Raw genomic sequence first — 23,569 nt, forward strand, 5'->3', positions numbered from 1 at the left:
ATGGCTGTAATTCCCTATGCTATACAGTATGTCTTTGTTGCTTATCTATTTTATGCATAGTTGTTGGGATCTCTTAATTCCTTACCCCAAATTTGCCTGTTCCTCCTTCCTTCTCCCCTTTGATAACCACTAGTTTTCTATATCTGTGAATCTGTTTCTGTGTTACATATACGCTCATTTGTATTATTTTTATATTTTACATATAGGTAATACCATACATTATTTGTCTTTCTTTGTCTGACTTTTCATTAGGCAAGATATTCTCTAGATCTGTCCATGTTGCAGATAGTAGAATTTCATTCCTTTTTATGGCTGAGTAATATTTCACTATATATATATATATATATATCACATCTTTATATATATAAAACCTCACATCTTTATCTATTCATCTGTTGATGTGCATTTGAGTTGCTTCTATAGCTTGGCTATTGTAAATTGTACTGTTATGAACATTGGGGTACATGCATCTTTTTGAATTAGTGTTTTTGTTTTCTTCCCATATATACTCAGGAGTGGAATTGCTGGATCATAGGGTAGTTTTATTTTTAGTTTTTTTGGGGAACCTATATACTGTTTTCCTTAGTGGCTGCTTACATTTTTATTTCCACAAACAGTGTACAAGTGTTCTCTTATCTTCATATCCTCTCCATTTTGATGTGTGACTTTTTGATGATAGCTCTTCTGACAGGTGTGAGATGATATAGATGATATATTGTTTTGGTTTGCGTTTCTCTAATAATTAGTGATGCTGAGCATCTTTTCCTGGGACTATTAACCATCTGTATGTGTTTGGACAAATTTGTACTCAGATCTTTTGCCCATGTTTTTGGTTGGACTTTTTTTTTTTTTTTTTTTTTTGGTGTTGAGCTGTATGAGCTATTCATGTATTTTGGATATTAACCCTTTGTTGGTCATATCATTTACAGATATCACCCCCCATTCCATAGGTTTTCTTTTCCTTGTACTGATGGCTTCCTTTGCTGTGCAAAAGCTTTTAAGTTTAACCAGGTCCCATTTGATTATTTTTGCTTTTATTTCTTTTGCCTTTAGGAGACAGATTTGTAGGATTGCTGGCAGAGTTGTTCTGTGTGAAAGACCCTTAATGTGTGAACATAGATCCTTTTATATTTTCTGTTCTATTGAGGATGGATGTTTGGAGTGCACCAGTTTTTCCTATCATGAATGAATATTCTTTTTTAGTTTTCTGTTGTTTCATATACAAGTTACTGTAAACTATGTACTTAGAATTATAAATGCTTGGTCATAGGCAGTGTCATGCTCAATTTTACCCCCTTAAGTGTACATATTTTTAAATGTATTTACTGAAAAATAGGACATTCTCTTATATAATTACAATATAGGTATCAAATTTAGGAAATGACATTGATAGAATTTTCTAACTTAATCTTAGACCTTATTTAATTTTTCTAGTTGTCCTAATATTTTTAATTAAAAATATAGAACCTCTTTATTACTGAATTTTGTTTCTTAATAAATTTTGCGTCTATGTGCATATGTGAAATTGGCCTGTGGATTTTCCTTTTTACATTGTCCTTCTCAGGTTTTGATGCTTTTTTCCTTGCCAGCTTTGGGTATTGTTTTCTAATGTAGGACCATTTCCAGGATCATATCCAAGATTGTGCTCATGGACACATTGAGTTGTCATGGCTTTTTAGTCTCCTTTAGTCTGGAGCAATCTCAGCTTTTCTTTTGAAGAATGATCCAATCTGAGTTCATCTGATCTTTTCTCATGATTAGATTTAGGGGTTTGCATTTTGGTCAGATACTAAAATGTGTCTTCCTATGACTATTTTTTTTTTAAATTTACTGAAATAAAGTTTATATAAAATAAAATTCTCCATTTTAACCATTTAAAGTATATAATTCAGTGGTTTTTTTAATATATTCATAATGTTATACAACCATTATCACTAATTACAGACTCTTCTATCACCCCAAAAAGTCATCTCATGCCTTCTTATACCCATCTTCTGGAAACCTCTTAACTGATTTCTGTCTCTATGGATTTCATATGAATGGAATGAGCAGTTTGTGGCCCTTTGCGTCTGGCTTCTTTCACTTAATACATGACCTTTTCTGTCTGGTTTCTTTCACTTAGCACAATTGTTTCAGGGATCATCCACACTGTGGTATGTCTCTGTGTTTAATTTTTTTTTGTGGTTGAATAATATTCCATTGTATGAATATACCACATGTTGTTAATCCACTCTCAGATGTTGGACATTTGGGTTGTTTTCACTTTGGGATATGATAAATGAGGCTCATGTGAACATCCATGTGGAGGTTAACTTTTATATCTTGTTTTTTTTTTTTTTTTTTTTTTTTTTTTTTTTTTTTTTTTTTTGGTCTATTTGCCTTTTCTAGGGCCACTCCCGTGGCATATGGAGGTTCCCAGGCTAGGGGTCTAATTGGAGCTGTAGCCACTGGCCAATGCCAGAGCCACAGCAACGCAGGAACCGAGCTGCGTCTGCAACCTACACCACAGCTCGTGGCAACGCCGGATCCTTAACCCACTGAGCAAGGCCAGGGATCGAACCCACAAACTCATGGTTCCTAGTTGGATTCATTAACCACTGAGCCACGACGGGAACTCCTAACTCTTATACCTTGGTTAAAGTAATGGTTTTCCAGTTTTCTCCACTATACAGATACAGTTTTTTTCTTTTAAAATTAATAAATACCATGTGGGGAGATTCTTTATGTAAATATTGTTTCCCTTTAAACTTTTTTTTTTTTTTGGTCTTTTTGCCTTTTCAGGGGCTACTCCTGTGGCATATGGAGGTTCCCAGGCTAGGGGTCTAATTGGAGCTGTAGCCGCCAGCCTACACCAGAGCCACAGCAACGTGGGATCTGAGCCGCGTCTGTAACCTACACCACAGCTCACGGCAATGCCTGATCCTTAACCCACTGAGCAAGGCCAGGGATCGAACCCTCAACCTCATGGTTCCTAGTTGGATTCGTTAACCACTGCGTCATGATGGGAACTCCCCCTTTAAACTTTTATACATTAGTTTTAGTATATATTGATTATTCTTGTGAGAAAGTTATTACTCTGATGGTTACCAAATGGTCATATTCTAATATTATTCCTTATAAATATCCTAAATTTTATGTCCGCTTATATCAGTATGAATTGATGTATTATTATTTTATTCAGTGTTCTATAATCAGTTACTTTATTTTGGTGCCCAAGGTGTCCCATATTTGGTCAGCATGAGTTCCTTTCAGTCAGGCTTTTGTGTTGTTTAGGCATATCCCTTATCATTCTTTTTGAACTTCTCCAATTTCTGGCACAGATGCAAAAAAAAAAAATTTCCATTTGCATCTTGTAGTTTTCTTTTTGGAAATCAGTCATTTCCCCAAGGAGCCTGGATTCCTTTTAGTAGAGAATGGTATTTAAAACCAAGATTAGAGGACTAGATATGCTTATTACTTTTTTGATGTGTTTACAGATGCTGTCAGAAGGTAGAGCCAGAAAATTTACAAACACATTCACACATATCTATGCCTATTTATAGAAATGGGTATATATCTGTGTATACCCATCTGCCTAGACCCTGTGTGTCTAAACTGCATAATGATGTCATGTAACATCATAGCATTTATTTTAGCCTCAGTCTCTTCTATATTTGTAAATCCCTTTTGAAAGTGAGAAACCTGAATCCCATTTTATAATTCACCTATTTAAAAAATTATCTGCTCACCAGGTGCTAGAGTTTGGGTTTATTTGTTACAGTAAAGATTTGATATCTGGAAAAACTGTAATTTTATCGCCATCATTTTATTTTGTCGTTGTCTTTTAAAAATAGACTTTATTTTTTAGAACAGTTTTAGTTTTAAGAAAAAATGAGCAGAATATATGGAGAGATCCCAGGTACTCTGATATATTCCTCACTCCAAGCCCCTCTGTTATAGACATCTTGCATTACTGTGGGACATTTGTTACAATTTATGAGTCAATATCAAAACATTATTATGGGAGTTCCTGTCGTGGCGCAGTGGTTAATGAATCCGACTAGGAACCATGAGGTTGCGGGTTCGATCCCTGCCCTTGCTCAGTGGGTTAACGATCCGGCGTTGCTGTGAGCTGTGGTGTAGGTTGCAGACGCGGCTTGGATCCAGCGTTGCTGTGGCCCTGGTGTAGGCCAGCGGCTTCAGCTCCAATTCGACCCCTACCCTGGGAACTTCCATATGCCGCGGGAGTGGCCCAAGAAATGGCAAAAAAAGACAAACAAAACGAAACAAAACATTATTATTAACTAAAGTCTGTAGTTTACATTAGGATTTACTTTTGGTTGTAGGTCCAATGGGTTTACACCATACATAATGATGTGTTTTACCAGTACTGTATCATACAGAATAGTTCCAGCTGCTTCAGAAGGCATGTGTGCTCATCACCCTCGTTCCCTGGGAACCACTGATATTTTTGCTGTCTTCATTATTTGGCCTTTTTCAGAATGTTGTACAATTCGAATCATACAATATAACCCCTTTTCTTAGATTGGCTTCTTTCACTTAACAATGTGCCTTTTAGGTTCCTCCACATGTTTTCTTGGCTTAATAATCCATTTCTTTTATCACCAAATAATATTCTGTTGTGTGGATATGGTACAGTTGTTTATCCAGTCTTCTGTTGAGGAACATTTTTGTTGTTTTCAAGTTTCAACAATTATGAATAACATGGCTATAAACATCCATTTGCAGTTTTTTGCGTGGACATAAATTTTCAGCTCTTTTGGTTACATACCAGTGAGTGCAGTTGCTGAATTGTGTGGTAAGATTGTTTAGCTTTATAAGAGTGTATTTAGTCTGTAAGAGTGGTGATACTGATTTTCATTCTCACCCGCATTTAATGTTGCTTTACATCCTTGCCAGCATTTGGTGTCAGTGTTTTGAATTTTAGCCATTCTAATAGGTAGTGGTATTTCATTGTTTTGACTTGTAATTCTCTAATGGCCTATGATGCTGAGCATTTTTTCACATGCTTATTTTGCCATCTGTGTGTCTTTTTTGGAAAGGTATCTGTTCAGACCTTTTGCCAATTTTTAATTGGGCTGTTTTCTAATTGTTGAGCTTGAAGATTTCTTTGTATATTTTGGATACAAATTCTTTATCAGATATCTGTTGCGATTATTGCCTCCTAATTTGTGGCTTACTGTTTCAGTCTCTGAATGTGTCTTCCACAGAGCTGAAGTTTTTACCGTAATGAAATTCATCTTACCATTTTTTTTTTTTTCTTTTATGAATTGCACTTTTGGCGAGGTATCTAAGAAGTCGTCAGTAAATTCAAGGCCACCCAGATTTTCTTTTATGTTATCTTCTAGGAGTTTTATAGTTTTGCATTTTACATTTAGGCCTATGATTCATTTTGAGTTAATTTTTGTAAAGGTATAAAGTCTGTTGAGATTTTTTTTTTTTTTTTTTTTTTTTTTTGCATGTGGATGTCCAGTTGTTTCAGCACCATTTATTGAAATCACTGTCCTTTCTCTGTTGAGTTGTTTTTGTTCTTTTGTCAGAAGTTAGTTGACTGTACGCGGGTCTAATTCCTGGCTCACTCTTCTGTTCCACTGATTAGTATCACACTCGTTTGATTATTGTAGCTTGATAATAGGTCTTGAAGTCAGTATCAGTCCTATCAGTCCTCTGTGTTTCTCTTTCAGTATTATGTTGTCTATTTTTGCTAGAACTTTGACTGGGATTGCATTGAATATATAGACTAAGCTGGGAAGAACTGACATCTTGACAGTAGTGAGTCTTCCTAACCATGTATATAGACTATCCATTTAGTTACTTATTTGATTTTTTTCATTAGCGTTTTGTATTCTTTCCTAATATAGATAGTATACATATTTTGCTAGATTTATACCTATTTCAAATTTGGAGGTGCTGTGTAAATGGTGTTGTGTCTTTATTTCAGATATCCTCTGTTCATTGTTGGTTGTAAGAAAGCAACTGACTTTTGTATATTAGCTTCATATCCTGCAATCTTGCTCTAGTCACCTACTATTTCCAGGAGTTTTTTGGTTGATTATTTGGGATTTTCTACATAGGTTATGATGTCATATGTGAACAAAGTCACTTTTATTTATTCCTTCCCATTTTGTATAGCTTTTATTTCCTTTTCTTGTCTTATTGCATTAGGTAGGACTTCCAGTAAAATGTTGAATAGGAGTGATGAAAGAGTACATCTTGCCTTCATTACTTTTCTTACAAGGAAAGCATCTAGTTTCTTGCCATTAAGTATAATTTTTTTGATAAATTTTTTTTTATCAAGATGAGGAAGTTCCCTTATATTAACTACAGTTATTCCTAGAGCTATAAGAGTACTTAGTATATTCTAGATATAAAATCCTTTATATGTAAATCCTATACATATGATTTGCAAATATTTTCTTCCATTCTGTTTGTTGTTTTTCACTTTACAGTGTCCTTTGGAGCTCAATTTTTTTTTTTTTTTTTTTTTTTTTTGTCATTTCAGAGCCACACCCACAGCATATGGAGATTCTGGGGCTAGGGGTCTAATTGGAGCTGTAGCTACCAGCCTCCACCAGAGCCACAGCAACATGGGATTCAAGCTGTGTCTTTGACCTATACCATAGCCCACGGCAACGCCGGATCCCCAGCCCACTGAGCAAGGCCAGGGATTGAACCCTAAACCTCATGGTTCCTAGTCGGATTTGTTAACTACTGAGCCACGATGGGAACTCCCTCCAAATTTTTAATTTTGAAGACCATTTTATCTGTTGTATATTTTGTCACTTATGCTGGACATCTATTGGCTAACCCAAGGCAAGGAATATTTACTTTTATAGTTTCCTCTAAGATTTTTATCATTTGTAGCTCTTTAATTTGTCTTTTATCAAGTTTTAGTTAATTTTTGTGTATACTTTAAGAGAGGGGTTCAGTTTCTAACTATCGTATGTGGATATCCAGTAGCCTTAGCACCACTTGTTGAAAAGAGTATTTTTTCCTTTCTTTGAATTTCTAATTCTTTGAATGACTATTCTGGGCCCTTGAATTTCTGCAATAATCCTAGAATTAGTTTGTTAATTTAAAAAAATCTGACAGGGATTTTATAGAGAGTGTGTTGAATCTGTAGATGAATTTGGAGAGTACAGCCATCTTAATAATATTTTGTTTTCTAGTCCATGAAAATGGGATATTCTTCCATTTAATTAGGCTGTCTTTAATTTCTTTGCTCAATATTTTCTAGTTTTCCTGGTATAATTTTATGCTTACTTTGTTAAATTTATTTTTAAATATTTTATTCTTTTTGATAGTATTATAAATTGAAGTGCTTTATTTTTTTCTTAGAATTTTTCATTTCTGTTTGGAGAAATACAGTTTACTTTTGCATATTTTTCTTTTACCTTCCAAACTTGCTAAACTCCTTTATTAATTCTAGAAGTTTTTTTTTTATTTAGTAGAATTTCTATAGACAAGATCATGTCATCTGCAAATAATAAGAGTCTTCCTTCTCCCTTTCCAATCTAGATACATTTAATTTCATTTTCTTGCCTGTTTTCCTCGCTATAATCTCTAGTACAATGTGAGTAGAAGTGAGAAGAGCAAAAATCTTTGTCTTATTCCTGATTTTAATGGGGAAACATGTAGTCTTTCACCATTAGTATGATGTTAGCTTGAAGGTTTTTTTTTTTTTTTTTTTTTATAAGATGTCCTTTGTATTAGTTGTCTATGGCTGCTGTAATAAATTACTATACATTGTATAGCTTAAAGCAATGGGAATATAATTCTCTCACAGGCCTGGAGGCCAGAAATCCAAAATCAAAGTGTGAGCAGGGCCATGCCTTTTCCAGAAGTGCTAGGGGAAACTCTTTTCCTTGCCTCTTCCAGCTTTTGCTAGCTGTCAGTATGCCTGGAGTTGTGGCTGATGAGAATTTTAAGATCTTATCAACTTTCAAATATGCAATACAGTATTGTTAACTATAAGTACCATGCTGTATATTATATTCCCAGAACCAGTTTGTCTTATAACTGGAAGTTTGTGCATTTTGCCCACCTTTACTCATTTTGCCCATCTTTCACTACCTGCCATGGCCACCAATCTGTTCTCTGATCTATAAGTTCATTTAAAAATTTTTTTTAGATTTTATATCTGCCCCACTTGTTTCACTTAGTGTAATGCCCTCAAGGTCTCTCTGTGTTGTCGCAAATAGCAGGGTATCTTTTCTTTTTTCTTTTTTTTTGGCCATGCCAAGCTTTAACCTGCTAGGCCACCAGGGAACTGCAAGAATCTCTTTCTTTTTTTGTCTTTTTGCCATTTTCTTGGGCCGCTCTCGCGGCATATGGAGGTTCCCAGGCTAGGGGTCCAATCAGAGCTGTAGCCACCGGCCTACGCCAGAGCCACAGCAACTCTGGATCCGAGCCGCGTCTGCAACCTACACCACAGCTCACGGCAACGCCGGATCCTTAACCCACTGAGCAAGGGCAAGGATCGAACCCGCAACCTCATGGTTCCTAGTCGGGTTCGTTAACCACTGCGCCACGACAGGAACTCCAAGAATTTCTTTTTTTTAATGGCTGAATAATATTTACCTTTGTACATATATCATTATCCATTTATGCATCGATAGACACTAGGTTGTTTCCATGTCTTAATTATTGTAAATAACGCTGCAATGAACAAGGGTACAGCTGCCTTTTGAGATAGTTTTTCCCCTTTGAATAAATATTCAGGAATGGAATTGCTGATAATTTGGCAGTTGTGTATTTTGAAGAACCTCTACACTGTTTTCCATAGTGGCTGCGCTCATTAATATTTCCATCAACAGTGCACAAGGGTTCCCTTTTTTCCACATTCTCACCAACACTTGTTACTTCTTGTCTTTTTAATAATGGCCATTCTAGGATGTGTGTGTGTGTATGTGTGTGGCAATAGCTCATTGTGGTTTTGAGGGGTGTGTGTGTGTGCACGCGTGTGCGTGTGTGAGGATATCTCATTGTGGTTTTGATTTGCATTTCCTTGTTGAGAGTGTTGGCCACTTTTCCTTGTACCTGTTAGCCATCTATATGTCTTCTTTGGAAAGATGTGTGTTCAGATCCTCTCCCCATTTAAAATGTAAATAGTTTGTTTTTTCTATTGAGTTACGTACATTTTTATATGTTTTGGAAATTTTAGTTTCTCTATCCTACAGAGCCAGGCCTAGTGCTGAGAGTCCCTTATGTATTTTCCCTAGGGTTGTGTCTGAAGAGTTGAAGGTTATGTACATTCTGCAAAGGCAACAAAGTTGAGCAACCTTATATGTGTGTTTGTGCATGACCTACAGAAGCTTAAGTGTGCTGTCTGCAGGCATGTGTGTGGGGTGCTGGCTACATGAGGGAGAGATTTATAGATCATAGGGAGTATGTGTGTGCTGGTAGGGGTGAATCTGTAGGTAAAGTAGCCTGTGAAGTTCATGGGTGGCCTCTTGGTGTAGTTCCTGAGGTGGTTAATAGAAACCTTAGCCCTCGTCTGGTTCTGTACCTGGTTGCTCTGAGCCCCTGTGTCCCTCCCTTGCCAGTCCCGTCATCGTTTTGGGTGGTCCTCTTGGTCATCATCCTGCTTGGCTATCTATGGAGGCACTTACTTGGCTCCCACTTTCCCCATGGGAGAAAAAGCAGGTTGAAGGAGTTTCTCTTGGCAGTGAACCATTGCCTTGTGGATGTGGTAAAGTGACACTGTTCTCTTTACTCCTGTTCTTGGAATTTTTGCTCCAAGTGGTGCTAGGACTTCTCTGCTGGACTGCTGGGCTCCCACAAAGGCACTTCTGTTCGGTCTCTGAGTAGCTGATGAAATCATGCATCTGTGTGAAGATGAGGGCAGAAACTCTATTCCACCTTGTTGCCATTGTCTCTCCCTGCATCCTTGAATTCTTTTAAAATAATTCACGGGTATTCAAGGCCCCCCTGGACCTGCAGGTTGTTGGGTGGGGGCTGGGATGAGGCATTCAGATTCAGATCAAGGGCAAGACTTTGAGGACCGCCCTTCTGCCGATTTGCATACATACCCTACCAGATACCAAGGAGGAGCTGTTACTCCCAGCCCACCGGTTCCTTGGAGCAGAGCCTCCTTGCTTGCCTGCTTGCATCTCTCACAAGTGTCCTATCCTAATAAATCTATTTCTTGCCTATGAAAAAAAAAATTCAGTACTTTTCATATGCCATGCCATTGTTTTCTGGCCTTATTGTTTCAAATGAGAAGTCAGCTATTTATCTCATTGGGATTCTTTTATATACAAAGAACCTTCTTTCTCTTGCTGCTTTCAAAATTTTTATCTTTGGCCTTCAAAATTTTTACTATTTTATATTGGAGTGTAGCCTTTTCTATGTTTTTTTCCTACTTGATGTTTGTTGAGCTTCTTGGATATGTATTTTTTTTTTATTTTTTATTTTTATTTTTGGCTTTTTTGGGGCTGCACCATGGAAGTTCCCAGGCTAGGGGTTAAATTGCAGCTGTAGCCACTGGCCTGTGCCACAGCCACAGCAACGTGGGATCAGGACCACATCTGCAACCTACACCACAGCTCAGAGCAAGTATCAAACCCGCATCCTCATGGATCCTAGTTGGGTTTGTTAACTGCTGAACCACAAAGAGAACTTCCTTAGATGTGTATATCATGTTTTCATCAAATTTAGGAAGTTGTCAGTCATTATTTCTCAAAGAATTTTTTACCTCTTCCTTCTCTGCTTTAGTATTCTCAGAAAGTATATGTTGTTGCTCTAAATGGTATTCTATATTTCTCATAGAGTCTGTTCATTTTCATCTCTGTTTTTTGGATTGCAGAGTTTCTTTTGATTTATCTGCTAGTTCACTAACTTTTTTCTGCTGCCTGCTGAAATGTAGTATTGAGCCTCTCTCAAAAATTTCAATATACTTCAACTCCAGGTTATCTTTTTTTTTGTTGTATCTATTTGCTGCTGTTTTTGTATTTGATAAGACATCATATTTTCCTTTACTTCTTTAAATCTTGTTTTCTTTAAATCTTTGAATATATTTATAAAAGCTGCTTTGAAGTCTTTTTTCTTCATCTGACATCTGGGTTCCCTCAAAGGTAGTTCTGTTGCTTGCTTTTATTCCTGTGTGTAGGTCATGCTCTCCTATTTCATTGCATGCCAACATTTTCCCTGAAAACTAGGCATTTTAGATAATATGTTGTAGCAAATCTGAATCCTGACTTTTCCTCCCTCTCTGGGGCTGTCGTAATTTTGTTTGTTTCGTGACTTGGCAGAACTCTTTTAGCGAAGTGTCTTTCTTTCTCCACATGAGTCCTCCCATGTTCCTCCTCAGATGGTACAGCCACTAATTGCCAACTTGATAGTTCTGTGATTTTTCAACAATGCTCAGGGGCATAAATTGCTCTACAACCTAACTTCCATTTCAAACTTTTTCAGGGGTAGTCTTTGCCGCCAGTCTTTGAGGTTCTGATCCCAGTAAGGTACTTATTAGCTGTCTTTTTCCCTGGTTCTCTCTGATAAGCTTCTAGCTGCTCTGTGTGTTCTCCTTTAGGTATCTCTTAATTGTTTTTTTTTTTTTTTAATTTTTTTATTATGGTTGATTTACAATGTTCTGTCCGTTTCTTCTGTACACCTCCATTGTTCCAGAGAGTGCCACCCTGTACCAGATAAGTCAGGTTCCTTTGGGAGAGCTTTGGAGTTCTCCTTTTTAAGGCTACCTCTCCCTGTGGAGAAAAACCTCTGTGCCACTGCTTTGGAGTTATGGCTGGCGGGGCAGGGGAGGGAGTTCTGTTCTTCTTTCTGTGACATCACTGTGTTATGTGCAGGCGTTTGGATGGGGACGGTAAGCCTTTGCTCTTCTCAGCTTGCCACTTTTATCTTGGAACTGCTGCGCCTAAGAATTACGAGTGAAGACTTTTTGGCCCTTGTCTTCTTAGCCTGCAGGACCTCCTGCAGGAACTCCATGCTGTGAGTTGGGGTAGGCAGAGGATGAGCACTCAGACCTCTCATGTTTTCTTCTTGAATAGAACTTCTGCCACCAAGAGTTAGTCTGCTGCTCCTGGTTAGATATTAATAGCCTGGACTAGGAACTGAGGGATGACAGAGCAGTCTGTTCTCCACTTCACCAGCCTGGGGTTGAACAGTCTTGCAGAGCTGATTGTGTGTGTGTAGAGAGGTGGCGGTGGTGGGAAGAATGGGTGTTGGTAATGAGTCAAATATGGACTTTTGCTGTTCTTACTGACATTTACATATTCTTGAATAAATATTTCTTCATTTGTTGTTACTCTTGGCAAAATTTTTTGAGATCTAAAATGATTATTTATTTAATTTATTTTTGGCTGCACTGACAGCATATGGACAGTTTCCAGGCCAGGGATCAAATCTGAGCTGCAACTCTGACCTATGTCACAGCTACGACAATGCCAAATCCTTAACCCAGTATAACTGGCTGGGGATCAAACCCATGCTGGGGCAAAGACAATGCCAAATCCTTAACCTGCTGCTCCACAGCAGGGATTTCCCCCCATTTTTTTTTTTTTTTTTTTTTTGTCTTTCTAGTGTTGCATCCATGGCATATGGAGGTTCCCAGGCTAGGGGTCGAATTGGAGCCATAGGTGCCAGCCTACGCCACAGCAATGCCAGATCCCAACTGCATCTGTGACCTGCACCACAGCTCACAGCAATGCTGGATCCTTAACTCACCAAGCGAGGCCAGGGATCGAACTTGTGTCCTCATGGATACTAGTCGGGTTCATTAACCACTGAGCCACGACGGGAACTCCCCCCAAATGGTTATTTTTAAAAAATAATCTTTACCAATTGTAATTCTTTCACTGGAAATTTTGTTTATGGAACTCCTTATATTGCCATTTTCTAAGTCAGTTCCATAATCTTTAAGTATTAATTGGTATTATAATCTATGGCTTTTGAGATATTATATATGCCTTACTATACTATACTACTATGTTTACATTCTGCAGTCTGATTTTTTGTTTGTACCAGAGATTTATTTATAGGATATTTATAAAGTATTAATTCACATTGTCATGAACCTTTATTATATATCAGTTCATTCAGATAAAATACAAGTGTGAGCATATATTTGTAATATTTCTCTCAGTTACACTTTAATTAAGTAAAAGAACATTTAATGAATTTATTTATTTTTTGGCCATGCCTGCAGCATGCAGAACTTCTCAAGCCAAGGATCAAACCCTTGCCTCAGCAGCAACCCAAGCCACAGCAGTGACAATGCTGGATCCTTAACCTGCTGAGCCACCAGGGAACACCTGTAATAATTTTAATGTTTCTCCAAAATGTATTGTGATTTTTAATTATACACAATATGCATATATCTCAAAAATAAACAAGCAAGAGATTGTACATACAAATGAATACCAACTCTAGGATTCCATTGTGTCATGTACAAAGACAGCAATAGAAATGTTTGTTGTTAGAATAATGGTAATTTTTATTTTTGAGTACTTAGTTGTGTTCATTTTGTGAAAATTCATTGACTAGTCTTATAATATGTGCTCTTTTATATATGTTATATTAAAAAGTTTAAAAACATATTGTGGGATCCGTATGGGTTGTATAGCTTTAACTGAACATTGTTCAGAGTAAATTTATTATATTTAACTTTTAATTTACTTTGGTATTTAAAACTGATGATAATTTGATCCTCTAGTTTAAAGGAGACTTGTTTCCTACTTTTATAAATGAAAACAAAATTCAGAATATAAATTATTATAAAAACATTGTTTAATATTTTGTTTCCTCAAAGCATTTTAAGGTATTGTGAGTCTCAAAATATTTTTTAAAAGTATTGAAGTTTAGAGGCCACTTATGAGTTGTCAAAAATAATAAAGTATGCTATTTTCACAATTCCAAGGAAAACAATATGCAAATTAGATCCTTTATGTAATATATATAAAATCAGGGAGGTCTTTTTATCCTTTGTAATACATTTTTAAATTTTATCCTGTAGGACTATTTTGAAAGAAAGTGGGTTTGCCAGATACCTTCATTCAGCTGTTCTTATCAATGGAGCTATGCTTATTTTTGGAGGAAATACCCATAATGACACTTCCTTGAGTAACGGTGCAAAATGTTTTTCTGCCGATTTCCTGGCATATGACATAGGTATGTATCTGTTAGGATTGTACAAAGTAGGAAATACCAGAAATTTTTCATGTAGAGATTCTCAAATACATTACTTGACAGTATGTGTATATGTCATTGTAGAGAGAGGAATTCAGTGACAGATTATGAGTGGAATTCTCTCCAATTTCAGCACAGTAGTCATATAGGGCAGGAGAACAGGTGAACTGAGGTGTTAGTGGTGGAGGCAGGGGAATTGAGAAATATGGGTTTGAATATCCTTTTTGAAGGCTTTTGTGTGTTATATCCCTACATGAGCACTTTTATCTATTTTGTTTGACTTAACACTTTTGATTGTGGATAGGTAAGAGTGCTCTCACATTTACATTATAAAGAGTAGGAATGCAAGCCTTTAGATTTAGTGGGGATGAGCAAAGATGCGTGTAAATTAAATTTGGTATAGGGAGGTGATAGAATTAGGGAAAGGAATACAGAAATAGAAAAGCTGAAGAAATAATATTTTGGGACAAAATGGAAACCCAGAGCATATCTAGAAATGGAAGTAACTAAATAAGATTCTACAGAGTTCCCTGGTGGCCTAATGGTTAAGGTATTGGTGTTGTCACGGCTGTGGCTAGGGTTCAATCCCTGACTTTAGAATTTCTGCATGCTGTGGGGGTGGCCAACCCCCCCCTCAAAAAAGAAAAAGGGAACCTAGAAATACAGTGCAACTATACAATTCACTTAGCTTTAATTATGCTATCTATAGTGCCATCAATTTTGGTATATTTAATGAATATATTTATTGAAGTACTAAATTTAGCTACCCAGTAGACTATTGTAGAAAAATCTCTTCTCTGTATGTCGTATTTTAAGTAAAACCTAGCTGATATTTAAAATATTTAGTAGTACCTAAGAGCACCTTTTATTGATTGTATAAAGTAATATAGCAATTTTAAACTATTAAGAAGTATTTTGATAAATAAAAACAGAACAGAGAATAACATATTTAATAGATGTAAGACATAATACTTTTGTTCTTAAACATCATAAAGGCATGTAATGTACTTTGGAAAATTATTTCAAGTGATAGCATATAAAGAAAATTATGACTATTAATAAGCACTTTGATCTCTCAACTATTGTAAGCTTGTTTGGAAGGAAATTCCTAGTTAAAAAGTTAAGCATGCTTTTAAAACTCTGTGAGTGTCTATCTGTGAGTAACCACTGAAAAGAATCCACTGTCTTTAGGATGTTTAGATCCTAAGTAATTAAATAATTACATTTTGAAGTAATAATTTGAAGTTATGATTCACGATGAAAATCAGTGTGTCTTGGCTTTTAGAAAGCTTATACATTAGTGCCCAAGATCCAGAAAAATGTGTTGAATGAAGTACTGAATCTAGGCTGGCTTATTATCATCTGTCATTGCCAAGCTGGTGCTATCAACATATTATTTTGGCTATGGCGATGAGACAGTAAGCTTATTTCTCTGGAGGTAGATGAATGTTTTATTTGTTTTTCTTCTAGGAAATAAAATCCTAGGAGAAGTATAGGATTTTGTTGTTACTGTTAAAAATCTATGAAGTGAGATTTTTGCACTTTTGAAAAAGATTCTTCAAAGAGCTTTTACCCAATTTCTGTTCTTTAATGAGGAAATTAATATTGAGCTATTTTGTAGCTGACATATTGGGAATTTATTTTTATTTCTTCCATATCATTCAGGATTACCATATAAAAGGTTTAATGCATCAAAAAAGTTTATCAAGGTGAAAAGCATTAGAGGGGTTAGTTTTTTGGGGAGAGAGAGGAGGAAGTGATTAGATTTTCACGATTCTAATTGCTACTCTTTGTTAAGTGTCTTCTAAGAGGTAGGTACTATACTAAAAGTTATATATGTGGTATCTGTAACCTTTCTAATAACCTTGTGACAAGGTATAAATAAACTCATTTTCAGGTTATTAAGCATAAGAGTGAAAGGAATTTGCCCAAAGTCCTCAGAGTGGTAGATCTAGTTTTATTTAATTCCTGAAGTGATAGTCTTTCCACTTGTCCACATTGTACTGTTTAGTTAGGTCCATTGTATGTTCTTAATTTTGACAGTAACTTACAAGACATTTTGTATTTAGTACTATTTCTTAATGCTGTAGAAAGATAGAAGCAAACATCAGTTTCATTTTTCAAGCCAATTGTTCAAATTGGAGGAAGAATAACATTTTAAACAGTATTAGATATTAACATAGGATTTTGTTTGCCCTGGGCTAACAGCAGCAAACACAAAGCAACCACACAATCAACACAGGATAAAAGTGTTTTACCTTATTTGATTATTTCTATGCAGTTCCCAGTGAAATCCCCCCTCCCTCAATCTGCATTTATTCTCCTGGGTTTGTAGCATCAGATGTTGAAATGTTTTCCTGGGAAAAGTATTTTTCATGTTCTGTTTTCCTTATGGAGTATATTTTTGTGGAAATAAAATACAGGTATTGCATAATGAATCAACTAGAAAATGGATCTTTTGGGGGAGAAAAAGTCATGTTTTTAGTTTTTCTCTTTTGTATAGTACCCTAGGACTTTAATGACATATTTAACTGAACTACACCTGAAGAGTTAGCTCATTGCTTTGTGTTTTATGATGTTTAAACAATAAAAATATGTATGCTAATACTAATTTTTCATTGCTCCAAAATATGCTATTTCAACCTTACTGCCACAGTAAATTTTATATAGTGAATATCATTATTCTTCTAGGACATAACCTTGCCTTCCCAGTCTCATTATGCTATACATGATAGATGTAGAAGGCATATGATGGTGATTTTCAAACATGGCTGTACCTTGGCATTCCCTTTGAAGGTTGAAGGGAGAAAAACCAGACCTGTAATCTCAGTCTCTTAGATTAGGCACTGGATATTTATACTCGTAAAAAGCAGCTCGAGGGCGACTGATAATAGAGAAGGGCTGATGAATAAGACTGGATGAATGTAATGTATAGAATGATACGATACTTGATGTTCTAGTTTATAAATACAGCTTGGAGACATTTTAAATCTGAAAACGTTATTAATATACTTTTGTTATTATTAGAGGCATTCTTATTACACCTGATTCAAGATTAAAATTATCTTCCTGGTAAAGATAGCCTCATCGTAAATAACGAAGTTAAAGTGCACTGGAAAAATATGTCTCACTGAGTTGATCTCAGGTTTTAGACATATTTCTTTTCTTTCTTTTTTTGTCTTTTTGCTGTTTCTTGGGCCTCTCCTGTGGCATATGGAGGTTCCCAGGCTAGGGGGTCGAATCAGAGCTGTAGCCGCAGGCCTACGCCAGAGCCACAGCAACGCGGGGTCCGAGCCACGTCTGCAACCTACACCACAGCTCAGGGCAATGCCCAATCCTTGACCCACTGAACAAGGCGAGGGATCGAACCTGCAACCTCCTGGTTCCTAGTCAGATTCGTCGACCACTGAGCCACGACGGGAACTCCATTAGACATATTTCTACTTTGAATCTGTTTGGCTGTGAAGGGTAGATAATGTCATTAAAGTTACTTTTCCAGGGTCAGTAGGTAAAAAAGAATCCAGTAATTTGTATATTTTTCACCTCTTTAGTAAACCACCAGTCTTTTGCGTGGTTTGATTGAAGATTTCAACATTTACAAGTGAGAGATTTTCCTGTTGAAACATACCTTAAAATTGAAGTAAATCTTGGGAGTTCCCGTCGTGGCGCAGTGGTTAACGAATCCGACTAGGAACCATGAGGTTGCGGGTTCGGTCCCTGCCCTTGCTCAGTGGGTTAACGATCTGGCATTGCCGTGAGCTGTGGTGTAGGTCGCAGACGCGGCTGGATCTCCTTTGCTGTGGCTCTGTCGTAGGCTGGCAGCTACAGCTCCGATTCGACGCCTAGCCTGGGAACCTCCATATGCCGGGGGAGCGGCCCAAGAAATGGCAAAAAGACAAAAAAAAAAAAAAAAAAAAATGAAGTAAATCTTGAAACAGTATTTCAAAATCATCAAACAGCGATTATACGATTTTCAGTCGGCCTAACATATAATTATGATTATTTTAATTACAGATGGTAGGTATTCTTATTCAATAAGAGAATTTACGTAAGAGTTAAGGGAATATGTAAAATTCTGAAACAAGGTAAAAGACAACTCAGAGATACATTGATCATTTTTTTTTTCTCAAAATATATTAGAGTCATGAAAATGTAATTTATTGAGTTACTTTATTTTAGAATAGGGTAGGGAATCATATTTATATCAGAAATATATTTTGCAGAAAGCAAGGCACCTAACTTCAAATCAGATCAAAATATAAAATTTTTAATTTTTTTTTTTTTTTTTTTTTTTTTTGCTTTTTAGAGTTGCAGCCATGGCATATGGAAGTTCCCAGGCTAGGGTCTGGATTGGAGCTACAGCTACTGACCTACACCACAACTCACGGCAATGCCAGATCCCTAACCCACTGAGTGAGGCCAGGGATCGAACCCACATCCTCATGGGTCCTAGTCGGGTTCGTTAACTACTGAGCCACAAAAGGGAACTCAGTAGTAGAATTTTTGAAATAAATTTCCTGCACATGACAGTTTTACTTATGGTATTAGCTTCTCAATGGGCAATTATTTAAAAACAAACTCAGTAAAAAAAAACCCCTGAAAAGTACTCAATTCCATATTTATGGAAGTAATATTATTTTAATTGGTAGTGTTTAATAATCATTTTAAACACAATGAAGTTGTAGTTCGGTATACCTTTAAAAATCCCTTGTTTATGAAACCCAGTGTACATGTTCTTGAACAATCCTGTCCAGTGATACATACATACACACACACATATACAGTACAATATATACACACACTCAATGGATACCATTTTTTAAGGCACATAATTTCATTAAAATCCATATTCAAATTAAAATACCTAATTAATTTTTGGAACACTCCAGCTAAACTATAATAATGCATAGGTACTCTTCATATTTATAATTATTTTTATTTTCTGGAGGTAATTTGTTCCTCTCTTTGTTAATCTATATTTCTCTATGCTCTTGGTTAAATTCTTAGGGCTTTCCCTTGACAATAGCAGACCTCTTGCCCTGCCATCTGAAAGAACCAGTTTGTTTCTGTACCCATCAGAAAAATTCTTAAAATCATTGTATGTTTTATTCAGCGAATTTCGCCAACTGTGGATTTTTTTATGGTTTACTGTATCCTTTGCTCAAGGTGCTCTTTTTCTGTCTATAATAAACTATTGGGAAGAAGAAATCATAGTTGCTTCTTTTTAAAAAAGAGGCCAGTAATGGAAAAAGTGACCTTTCATTTTGAGAAAAGTGAGAACTACCATTCACCGAAAGCTTCCTAAAGTATTTTGCACTTTACATATCCTTTATAATGTAATTCTAACATCTGTGTAGTGTGTATTACCATATTTGTTTTTACAGGAAGAAAATGTGATTTTGAAAGGTTAAACCCAAAGTTGCATAGGTTGTGAGATGGTGTATTCAGAATTTGAACCCAAGGTTAAGTTCAAAGTTCTTTTTTTTTGCTTTTTTGCTTTTTTAGGGCCGCACCTGTGGCACATGGAAGTTCTCAGGCCAGGGGTCTAATCACAGCTATAGCTGCCAGCCTACACCACAGCCACAGCAACGCTGGATCCAAATGTGCCTCTGTGACCTATACTGCAACACTGGATCCTTAACCCACTGAGCAGGGCCAGGGATTCAAACCCACATCCTCATGGATACTAGTTGGGTTTGTAACCCACTGATGCACAATGGGAACTCCTCAAAGTTCTTTTGATTCTACCACTATACTATGATATTTATGTTTTCCAGATTTAACAGGAAAACATTTAAATGATCTTTAATTGGGGAAAAGACATGTAATATTTGGTAATGTAGACAGACACTCAAGAAAATTAGTTTTATCAATATAATCAGATTGTTAAGGTGTATTTGAATTTTATTGTGCCTCCCCCTCCCACAAATTAATCAGAAACTAGTGACATCAAGGTAGAAAATCTAGGAGTTCCTTTTGGGTTTCAGCAGGTTGAGAACCCTTCATAGTGTGCATGAGGACGAGGGTTTGATCCCTGGCCTCACTCAGTGGGTTAAGGATCCAACGTTGCTACCAGGTGCAGCATCGTTCACAGATACAGCTTGGATTCGGGGCTGCCATGGCTTGGCAATAGGCCTCAGCTGCAGCTCTTAATTAACTGTTAGCCTGGGAGATTCCATATGCTGCAGGTGTGGCCATTAAAAAAAAAAAAAGTAGAAAATCAGGAAGAGTAATGAACAAAGAATCTCTCTTTTAACAGATCTATAAGTATTTTGAGAGTTGTTTTGAATGAAAAATTGCTAAGTAAAGATTCTTGAAATAAAATGTACACTGAAAGAAACATGTTTAAATGTCTTAACAAAACCCCTGGGGAAGAAGGCAGGGAAGACAGTCGTGAATATAGAATCAAACAGCTAAGATAAAATATTAACAGAATTCAGTGGCATTTCAAAAGTATGGTAAACTGGGACCAATTTGGAATTATTCTAGGATTTCAGGTGTGGTTCATTAAAGATATAATTTATTGCATTAAGACTGTTTACTGAAGCCAACACTGTATATTGTTTAAATATACAACATATGGGAGTTCCCGTCGTGGCTCAGTGGTTAACGAATCCGACTAGGAATCATGAGGTTGCGGGTTCGGTCCCTGGCCTTGCTCAGTGGGTTAAGGATCTGGCATTGCTGTGGTGTAGGTTGCAGACGTGGCTCGGGTCCCGCGTTGCTGTGGCTCTGGCGTAGGCCGGCAACTACAGGTCTGATTCGACCCCTAGCCTGGGAACCTCCATATGCCACAGGAAGCAGCCCTAGAAAAGGCAAAAAGACAAAACACACACACACACACCATATATAATTGAAATGATAAAATTATTTCAGTTAAGATGGAGTGTTAAATATTGATGCCATTTTGCCTGGCAGAGGGTAAGAAGATAAATAAACATTTTGGAGTGAATACCAGAGGACAAAATCTTGAGAGAAACTGTGGAGATGAAAGAAATAACCTAGGAAAAGTGTGTACCTTTTAAACTATGTAGAGAAATTTTTACCTGGGGAGGGGGAATCCCTGAAGTCAGCTTTTCAGGGGCAGGTGGAAACAGACATTTTTGCCAAGATCCAGAAATTTGTTTTTTTCTATACATGTATCCAACTTGTTAATAAAAGTTTTCTTTGTGTTCATCTAATTTCAAGTCTTATACCCACAACATTTGTGCTTTTTATTTTATTTTATTTTTTTGTCTTTTGATTTTTTTTTTTTTTAGGGCTGCACCTGCGGCATATGGAGGTTCCCAGGCTAGGGGTCGAATCAGAGTTATAGCTGCCAGCCTATGCCAGAGCCACAGCAACACCAGATCCCAGCTGTGTCTGCAACCTATACCACAGCTAACAGCAGCACTGGACCCTTAAACCACATTTGTGCTTTTTAAAACTGTATTTCAGGTATGAAACTAAGACTGGCTTATGAACTGATATTTCAAATGAAATATTAAAATAATTTTTAAAATGTGTCCTTAAAGTATCAGATGTGTATTTTCATGGAAAATATGAGTATTTGTAGAAAAATTACTCAATGAACATGTACTTTTCATCTGTACTATTTTATTCATAATTAATAACATAAACCTGTCCCCTTTTGTGTGAATTTTCCTGACAGAATAGTATTCTGATTGCTAAGATTTGTGATTGAGAGAATAGTAATTCTAATTTCTTGATATTATGCTTATTGATTGTGTGGTTTGTAAATAAATCTTTAATTCCTTGTAGCATAGCTTTTTTTTTTTTTTTTAAGTCTTTCAGAGAGTATATTTTACTTTGATCTTGATTGCTGACTGACTTTTCTGTTGGTATGGGATGGTATTTCTGTCAATTTTCATGTCAAAAACTGTAGAATTTGCTTTAGTTTGTCCAGCCTTTATGAAGTGATAATGACCCGAATGCTGTGGAAACATATTTTCTTCTCGGCATAAAAATATGATTATAGATTTCAGTCAGACATTAATAATGTAAGACACTTTATAATGTAAGAATGCAAAGAGACAATGTGTAAACAAATTATATTCCTATCAAGCTTTAAGGCATTTGATAACTTTTATATTTTGCGGGAAAACTACCTTGTGTTTTGTAGAGAATCCTGATCAATAATGTGAAAACTTAGCAACAGAATTTATCTAGCCCAGCATTCTCTTTAGCCTTTATTCCGGAAGCTAGAAGGGGATAAGTGGAAAGTGCATTTGCTACAACTGCTCCTATGTCTTTCTCTTCCCATTCTGTTGAAAAATTCTGGCAGGTGGGCAAATATCAGCAAGCATGTATAGCTGCAAGAATTGGTTATCTCAGCTAGCTTTTCATAAGCTTGCAAGTTAAAATCTCTTTTTCTTAAACAATTCTGTGAGCGAAAACAATTTGCCAGCTATTTTAAGATACCGTAGAGGAAACTTCACACTTACTGTATCAGTCAAGTACGGGTTAGGTTAGACTGAGGTAACAGACAACTCCATCACAGTTTGGGTTCTCTGTAAAGCCAACTCTGAGACAGAGTTTAATGTTCAGGGTACTTGTTAGATCCTTGGCTTGAACAGCTGTGAAGGGGCGGGGAAAGAAGCAGGACTAGACGAAGAGTGGACGTTAACAGCCTCAGCCACCTCCAGGGCAGCTCTGGAGTTGAAATGCCCATCGGAGTTGTTCCTCAGGATGAAACAGGCCTCAGTCAGTCATTGCAGGAGGGTCACCCCCAGGAGGGTAGACCTTGGGCGCGGAGGCTTTCTGTAGCTAAGGCAGTCTCTGCAGGGGCTGGCAGCTGAGAGACGTCCACTGATAATCCTGCAGCAGGGGCAACAAGTCCTTCCTTGAAGTTGTTTTCAGGCAGCGCCTTTCCATATTCATCGTGATTCAGTCTTTGAGCCACTCAGCCCACTTCTTGAAATATATTTGTTAAACTTCTCTAGGATTCCTTTGGGCCTTTCTTCGTGGGAGGAGCATAGATTATTGCTCTGGCTTCTGTAGCTGGTCTCAGGGCTGCAACTGATAGTCACCTTGTCCTTTGTCCATTCTTTTATATGCCTTACCCTCAGTTAGCACCTGTTCTGGTCTCTGTGTCACACCTGCTAGCCTGACCCGGTCCCTTGCCCTTGGGTTTTTGAGCTCCTGATCATCACGTACCTTCTAGTCTGGGCTACACTGCACTTGCCTGTTTACCCTTACACTTGACAAAGGGATGCCAAGAGACACCAAGATGGATCATCTGTGGACCACATAATTCCCCTGCCCTCATTTGTAACAGCAGTCCCTCCTCCCTTTGACGGTCAGGGGCAGTCACTCCTGCCAGGATACAACTTTTTTGCCTACTTGCTGGTCCCTTGACACAAGGAGCCTGAAATGCCCAAGTGGCAACTGTAGCTTACAGTTAAGGGGGACATTGCTGCTTCTTCTG

General features: G+C 37.0%; 1 protein-coding gene across 3 annotated transcripts in view; it reads left to right on the forward strand.

Annotated features, from left to right (window-relative positions):
- ATRNL1 (attractin like 1) overlaps nt 1–23,569 on the forward strand; it is a 776,870-nt gene that overhangs the window by 112,695 nt on the left and 640,606 nt on the right. For all 3 annotated transcript variants that reach the window (XR_002338976.1, XM_021074415.1, XM_021074416.1), the window contains exon 10: nt 13,970–14,124. Coding sequence is in view for 2 of the 3 variants with exons in the window: in XM_021074415.1 (XP_020930074.1) it covers nt 13,970–14,124 (155 nt within the window). In the remaining variant the exon portion in view is untranslated. The remainder of the gene's footprint in view (nt 1–13,969; nt 14,125–23,569) is intronic.

This window comes from Sus scrofa, chromosome 14 (assembly GCF_000003025.6).
Source record: "Sus scrofa isolate TJ Tabasco breed Duroc chromosome 14, Sscrofa11.1, whole genome shotgun sequence".
In the NCBI taxonomy this organism is placed as follows: domain Eukaryota; kingdom Metazoa; phylum Chordata; class Mammalia; order Artiodactyla; family Suidae; genus Sus; species Sus scrofa.